Source organism: Mandrillus leucophaeus, unplaced genomic scaffold (assembly GCF_000951045.1).
Source record: "Mandrillus leucophaeus isolate KB7577 unplaced genomic scaffold, Mleu.le_1.0 Scaffold380, whole genome shotgun sequence".
Lineage (NCBI taxonomy): Eukaryota > Metazoa > Chordata > Mammalia > Primates > Cercopithecidae > Mandrillus > Mandrillus leucophaeus.
In genome coordinates, this window is record NW_012104032.1 from 1240433 (window position 1) to 1248257 (window position 7825).

Below are 7825 nucleotides of genomic sequence, written 5' to 3' on the forward strand. Positions count from 1 at the left end.
GGGTGGGGTTGGGCGGGGAATAACGTGGCTGGGGCCGGGTCGGGCCGGGGATGGGTCAGCGATCACTACAAGGGGCCCGGCTGGCTTGATTCGGGCGTCACGGGTGCCTAGTGTTGTTCTAGAGAGGGTAGCTTGCTTTTCTTTTATCACGACCCTCGCATGGGGCGAGGGAAATGGCCGAGCGTGGCTGAGGCCGCGCTCCGGCCGAGAGCAGGGCACAGCCCCTGCGTTGGTTCCTCTTAAGCTCTCCTCCATACCCTCCCCACTTATATTAGGAGCTGGAAGCTATCAAAGCTCGAGTCAGGGAGATGGAGGAAGAAGCTGAGAAGCTAAAGGAGCTACAGAACGAGGTAGAGAAGCAGATGAATATGAGTCCACCTCCAGGCAATGGTGAGTAACTGGCGGTTGCACGCGGAGCCAGGGTTCTTGGGCTGGAAGGGTTGTGGGGAAGATGGGGAATGTGGGGTAAGATACTCGGCACCCTGGAGCTGCTTGTCTGAGCTATTATGACTGTGCCGCGGTCATAATCCGTTGTGTGTTCGCCTGACCTTTGTGAGGCAGAACCTGTATTTTGGTGGTGGTAGCCTTGTGCTTCCCTTTGTCCCTGTTATAATTGTGTTGCTCTTTGTTCTTAGTCTACGTCTATCCTTTGTAGAGGTTGCAAGCTCGCATTTGACCTTCAAATCTAATAGTTTTCTTCCAATTGGAAACGCTTTAGTTAGGATTCTAAGAGAAAGCAAGCTGCAAGGGGTTTCCCCTTTAATCTAGAAATGTGGAGTCTCAGCCCACTTAATTTTGCTCACTCTTAAAAGCATTTCAGCCAAAGCCATTCATTAGGGATTTGATTTGGAGGCAGGAGGGATTCCTATACTGTTGTAAGTGTGTATTAGTTTATTCTTTCAATTTATCGAATGTTTAGTGAGTACCTGCTATGGACTCGGCACTATTCTAGGTTATGGGTACAGCAGAGAACAGAACAGACCAAAATCTTTGCCTTCGTTGAGCTAATGGGATAGTGCTGGTGGTGGAAGTGCAAAAACAAGTGTGTGGTTTTTTAAAAATATTATTTTTTCCTGATAGCTGGCCCAGTGATCATGTCCATTGAGGAGAAGATGGAGGCTGATGCCCGTTCCATCTATGTTGGCAATGTATGTGCTGGGGCTCTGATTGGGGTTGGGGGCAAGTTCTTCTTTTGGGGAGTTATTTAATAGTCCTGGAAGGAACATCTCCGGGATCGGTGTGGTTTTGGGGGTGTGTGGAGGGAGTGTGGGAAGGAGGTTAAAGGTAATGGAATGATCAGTAATCAGCAAAGGCTCTGGGTTTGGAAGCAAAAGGATTAGTTCCTCAAATTACCAGATTTCATGTGCTTTGGTGTATAGATGGCCCAGACCAAAGGCTAGGGAGGGTTCCTGTTGAGACAGGAATTTGCCTGGTGCCTGTGAAATTTTTCTCCTCTCATCAGGTGGACTATGGTGCAACAGCAGAAGAGCTGGAAGCTCACTTTCATGGCTGTGGATCAGTCAACCGTGTTACCATACTCTGTGACAAATTTAGTGGCCATCCCAAAGGGTAAGTAAAGGGGAGTAAGTTGAGATAATTTACAGTGCAAAAATAGATAAATTATGTTTTATAGTGAGCAGTAAGTTATTTGCTGTTAACACAGGTGATCTGTGTCATTTAAGATCATGGCATCAATTTTGATATGTATCAAGAGTTGCACCTAAATGTCTTCAGAGGCCAGATAACAAAAATGAAGGCTAGGTGTGGGTGGGATCACAAACTAGAAGGGGAGGGGCAGCTTCTACTTGGCCTGTTATGGCCATATGGAAATTCAGGCCCTGTGTGTCTTATTTTTACAAGTTTCAAAGAGTAGCTGGAAATTTTAAAATTAAATGATTTTGAGTGAAATTTTCCATTTAGAAGAATTTTGACAAATAAAAAATGTAACCACATTGTAGCCCAAAAAGAAGCATGCCTGCAAGTTGAATTTGACTTGTGAGGTATTTGTAACCTCAGAGAGATACAATGACAATTCTTTTCAGATTTGCGTATATAGAGTTCTCAGACAAAGAGTCAGTGAGGACTTCCTTGGCCTTAGATGAGTCCCTATTTAGAGGAAGGCAAATCAAGGTAAGCCTATGTCCATTGCTGTTCTGGTTCTGTATAAACTCTCTGGGTTGACTTTAAGGCTATCATTTGTTCATCTCTGACTCAGGTGATCCCAAAACGAACCAACAGACCAGGCATCAGCACAACAGACCGGGGTTTTCCACGAGCCCGCTACCGCGCCCGGACCACCAACTACAACAGTTCCCGCTCTCGATTCTACAGTGGTTTTAACAGCAGGCCCCGGGGTCGTGTCTACAGGTCAGGATAGATGGGCTGCTCCTCTTCCCCCCCGCCGCCTCCCTTGAGCCCTGTATGCTTCCTTCTCTCCTGGTCTGAGGAACCTCCCTCCCCCACCCCTCCCTGTGGTCTTCAGGAACTTTGTCTCCTGCCTGTGCAGGGTGAGGAAGGTAGTTGCAGGCCAGGCCAGTAGGCCAACTTCATCATCTTTTCTGCAGTAGGAATTGGTGATAAGGGCTGCATCCCTCCCTTGGTTCAAAGAGGCTTCCACCCCCAGCCTTTTTTTTCTTGGGAGTTGGTGGCATTTGAAGGTGTTTACACGAAGCCAGGAGGAACAGGGCCTCCAGGCAGTGAAAGCACTGCTTGGACATTTGTTACTTTTTTCTTTTTTCGGAGGGAGGGGTTGAAGACTGAACCTCCCTTGGAAGAATACCAGAGGCTAGCTAGTTGATCCTCCCCAACAGCCTTGTGGGAGGATTTTGAGATATTTACTCTTTATTTGAGCCAGTCTTGCAAGGTTAACTTCTCACTGGGCCTAGTGTGGTGTCCAGGTTTTTGCCTTGCTTCACTTGTCTCTTTACATTTAAATAGACAGGTTAGGCATATAAACCTTGGCTTTTCATAAACTCTACCTGCCTATTCCCAGGAGTTAGGGAGGATCTATTTGTGATGGCCTAGGGTATAAGAGCTGTGGAGGACTGAAAACTGGATAAAAAGAGGGTCGTTTTTCTTGCCCTTGTTTCTCACTCAGATGCACTTCTTTTTTGCCACTGTTTGGCAAAGTTTTCTGTTAAGCCCCCCTCCCCCTGCCCCAGTTCTCAAGGTGTGTTACTATTTCTGGGATCATGGGGTCAGTTTTAGGACACTTGAAAACTTCTTTTCCCCACTTCCCTTCACAGTAACTGGGTCAAGGGCCCACGGGGAGGGGCTTGTACTGAACTATCTAGTGATCACGTTAACACCTAACTCTCCTTCTTTCTTCCAGGGGCCGGGCTAGAGCGACATCATGGTATTCCCCTTACTAAAAAAAGTGTGTATTAGGAGGAGAGAGAGGAAAAAAAGAGGAAAGAAGGAAAAAAAAAAGAATTAAAAAAAAAAAAAAGAAAAACAGAAGATGACCTTGATGGAAAAAAAATATTTTTTAAAAAAAAGATATACTGTGGAAGGGGGGAGAATCCCATAACTAACTGCTGAGGAGGGACCTGCTTTGGGGAGTAGGGGAAGGCCCAGGGAGTGGGGCAGGGGGCTGCTTATTCACTCTGGGGATTCGCCATGGACACGTCTCAACTGCGCAAGCTGCTCCCCATGTTTCCCTGCCCCACTTCGTCCCCTTGGGGGCTGCTCAAGGGTAGGTGGGCGTGGGTGGTAGGAGGTTTTTTTTTTACCCAGGGCTCTGGAAGGACACCAAACTGTTCTGCTTGTTACCTTCCCTCCGTCTTCTCGCCTTTCACAGTCCCCTCCTGCCTGCTCCTGTCCAGCCAGGTCTACCACCCACCCCACCCCTCTTCTCCGGCTCCCTGCCCCTCCAGATTGCCTGGTGATCTATTTTGTTTCCTTTTGTGTTTCTTTTTCTGTTTTGAGTGTCTTTCTTTGCAGGTTTCTGTAGCCGGAAGATCTCCGATCCGCTCCCAGCGGCTCCAGTGTAAATTCCCCTTCCCCCTGGGGAAATGCACTACCTTGTTTTGGGGGGTTTAGGGGTGTTTTTGTTTTTCAGTTGTTTTGTTTTGTTTTTTTGTTTTTTTCCTTTGCCTTTTTTCCCTTTTATTTGGAGGGAATGGGAGGAAGTGGGAACAGGGAGGTGGGAGGTGGATTTTGTTTATTTTTTTAGCTCATTTCCAGGGGTGGGAATTTTTTTTTAATATGTGTCATGAATAAAGTTGTTTTTGAAAATAAAAATTGTTTGGCCTTTTGGGTGTAAGGATTATTTATCTTCCTATTCTCTCTTAGATCACAGATGGCTATTAATTCTGCTTTGCGGTAGAAGTACTGGTGTTGTGGAAGGGAGGTTGCCACTTGTGAATTAAGGAGTAGGAGTTAAATTACAACTAGCAGGAACATTATGTGTTTAGTTGACAATGATAGGTTTTCTGGATAACATGGAACCCCGATTGGCATTTGAGAGAGAAATAAGCCTGGGAAAGTAAAAGAGTAACCGAATTACTGACCTCATGGCGCTTTTGTGTGCTCCTGATACAACTTACATGCAAATGAACTATCCATGCCAGTAGTCCTAGAGCTTTGGATTGAGGTCTGGTTAACGTTTCTTGTCTTTGGGGTCTGACTATGTTGACCAGGCTTTTCTCAAGCAATCCTCCCATCTTAGCCTCCCAAAGTGTTGGGATTACAGGCGTGAGCCACTGCGCCCAGCTACTTTTCTACCTCAAGGTGGGCCCAAGAAATGCAAAAGACAAAATACACTTAGCCAACAGACAATGGGAAAGCTTGTTTTTTCCAACAATACAGTAACCATTCAATGTGTCTAGCTAACTTACATTGATTGGACCGTTTTTTTTTTTTTGAGATGGTCTTTGCTTTGTCACCCAGGCTGCAGTGCAGTGGCTCACTGCAGCTTCAACCTCCTGGGCTCAAGTGATCCTCCCACCTCAGTCTCCTACATAGCTGGGACTGTAGGTGCCTGCCACTGCACTTGGCTAATTTTTGTTGCTATGTTGCCCAGGCTGTCCCAAACTCCTGAGCTCAAGCAGTCCTGGCTTGGCCTTCCTACAGTTGTGAGCCGCAGCGCCTGGCAAGGATCAGTTTATTAGGACTTCACAGCTGGCTTTCACTGTTTTCATATCTAAAATTTGTCTTGAGCATCGTAATTTCTCCATTTTTTATTCAATTGTCAGATTGGTCTTAAAACTTGAACACTACATCGTTAGCCAGCTCGAGCCTTCAGACTTTGTTGCCTATAGAATTCCTTAGTATTTCAAACTGACTATTTTTTCATTTACTTCTCAGGATGTTTTGTTCACAATTGCCTCTGACCTGGATGCTCTTCAAAAATCGTATGTTAAAGAAATGACTCTGTGGCTGGACATAGTGGCTCATGCCTGTAATCTCAGCACTTTGGGAGGCGGAGGTGGGCGGATCACTTGAGGTCAGTTCGAGACCAGCCTGGCCAACATGGTGAAATCCCGTCTCTACCAAAAATATGAAACTTAGCCAGGCATGGTGGTTTGCACCTGTAGTCCCAGTTACTCTGAAAGCTGAGGCAGGAGAATCGCTTAAACCTAAGAGGTGGAGATGGAGATGAACTGAGATTGAGCCACTGCACTTCCAGCCTGGGTGACAGCGAGACTCCGTCTCAAAACAAACAAAACAAACACAAAACTGTTATATCTGAAGCCTTAACCCACCTCAAATTGCAGTATTTTCTAAAATCTCATGTCAGTGTTACCCACCACATATTTTAGCATTTTGTCATTTATTCTACCTTGTTATGGGTTAGGCATTTGAGGTCTATCTTTTCTCCTAACTAGATTCACCTAAAATAGTGCCTGGTGATCTCTGTGGCTTCTGCAGGGGCTGATTAATGAGGGTCTGGATAGTGTTCAATATAAACTTTTTACTGGAAGAATGAAACAACCTAAGTGACTTGTTGCTGTTAATGCTGTGATGGCCTCATCTGTCCACCAGGGGGCACTAAATGGCTGACTCTGAAAGATCCCTATACATGGTTGGGTCTTGGAGGGTAAATCATGTTTTGACCCTTCTCTGGTTTAGTTTTCCATGTTCAGTCAATTCAGTCAATTCTACTGTATCTTGTCTGTTGTCTCTATTCCTACATTTACTGCTTGAGTAACTCCCCATCATCATTGCAGGGGTCCTGGCGGATGTATTGGCTTCAAACTTTTTTTTGAAAAATAAAAATTCCTAAAAAAATTATTTGAAAAGATAGGGTCTTGTTATGTTGGCCAAGTTGGTCTTGAACTCTTGGCCTCCCAAAGTGCTAGGTTTATAGGCATAAGCCACCATGCTCAGCCTCCAAACTTCTTATTGCCAAAAAAGTCCTCTATGATGCCACTGATAAGTACAAAGTACAAACGCAAACATGGAACTACAACCTTTTTTTTTTTTTTTTTTGAAACTCAGTCTTGCTCTGTCACCCAGGCTGGTGTGCAGTGGCGCGATCTCGGCTCACTGCAACTTTCGCCTCCTGAGCGATTCTCCTGCCTCAGCCTCCGGAGTAGCTGGGACTACAGGGGCCCCCCACCACGCCTGGCTAATTTTTTTTGTATTTTAGTAGAGACGAGGTTTCACCGTGTTAGCCAGGATGGTCTCAATCTCCTGACCTCATGATCCACCCGCCTTGGGCTCCCAAAGTGCTGGGATTACAGGTGTGAGCCACTGCGCCTGTCCGGAACTACAACCTTTTTCAATCTGATCCTGATTACATTTCCCTTCCACATCCTGCCCTACATCTGATGTACTATGCATTCTATTTATTTTCATGTATCCCTCATGCTGTTCCCTCTAACCTCCTATGCTCATTCCAACTCTTCTATCAAAATCATGCATATCCTTCTAAGTGTAAGCCAGGTACAACAGACATGAAGCCTTTCCTGATTTCCTAGTCAGAAGTAGTCACTCCTGCAGTCAGGACAAACTGGTCCTATCCCTGTTTAATATTTACTTCGTGGTTTTATGATGGAAATAACTACATTTCTGTTTTCCCACTAGAATGCAAGCTCCTGGAGGCCATCGATTGTGACTTTGTGTCTACCTCACAGGGCCTGCCACTTAGTAGGTGCCCAAAAGACGTTTGTTCACCCTGGGCTTGCCTTTCCTGTCCTGGAAAAGGTAATAACAACAATAGTGTTGCCTTTAACCTGGACCTGATAGTTTTCTTCTTCCTCCAGAGAATCCCTGATCTCTCAAAATTTGGTTGAAATCTAAAGTTTATTTTGCTCGACAACTCCTTTTCTGGAGTTGTTTTTTTTTTCCTGAGACGGAGTTTTGCGCTGGAGTGCAGTGGCCCAATCTCAGCTCACTGCAACCTCCACCTCCCAGGTTCAAGCAGTTCTCCTGCCTCAGCCTCCTGAGTAGCTAGGATTACAGGCACACGCCACACGCCTGGCTAATTTTTGTATTTTTAGTGGAGACGGGGTTTCACCATGTTGGTCAGGCTGGTCTCGAACTCCTGATCTCGTGATCCACCCACCTCAGCCTCCCAAAGTGCTGGGATTTCAAGCATGAGCCCCCGCGCCCGGCCTTTAGTTTTATTCTTTTTAAGAGTCAGACTAACTATTTTACTTAAAAGATACTAGGTTTAGAGGAAGAAGCATGGAAAGAAAGTTACTTTCTTTTTTTTTTGTTTTTTTGTTTTTTATTTTGAGACGGAGTCTCGCTCTGTTCCCCAGGCTGGGAGTGCAGTGGCGCGATCTCGGCGCACTGCAAGCGCCGCCTTCCGGTTCACGCCATTCTCCTGCCGCAGCCTCCCAGAGGCTGGGTCTACAGGCACCCGCCACCACACCCG

The 7825-nt window shown here is 45.9% G+C and overlaps 1 protein-coding gene across 1 annotated transcript in view; it reads left to right on the forward strand.

Moving 5' to 3' along the window:
• LOC105547186 (polyadenylate-binding protein 2) overlaps positions 1–4255 on the forward strand; it is a 6353-nt gene extending 2098 nt beyond the window's left edge. The window contains exons 2-7 of the mRNA XM_011990669.1: positions 276–390; positions 1081–1148; positions 1463–1569; positions 2043–2130; positions 2216–2367; positions 3332–4255. Of these exons, the coding sequence (XP_011846059.1) occupies positions 309–390; positions 1081–1148; positions 1463–1569; positions 2043–2130; positions 2216–2367; positions 3332–3371 (537 nt within the window). The 5' untranslated portion in view covers positions 276–308 and the 3' untranslated portion in view covers positions 3372–4255. The remainder of the gene's footprint in view (positions 1–275; positions 391–1080; positions 1149–1462; positions 1570–2042; positions 2131–2215; positions 2368–3331) is intronic.
• Positions 4256–7825: the final 3570 nt, after the last annotated feature.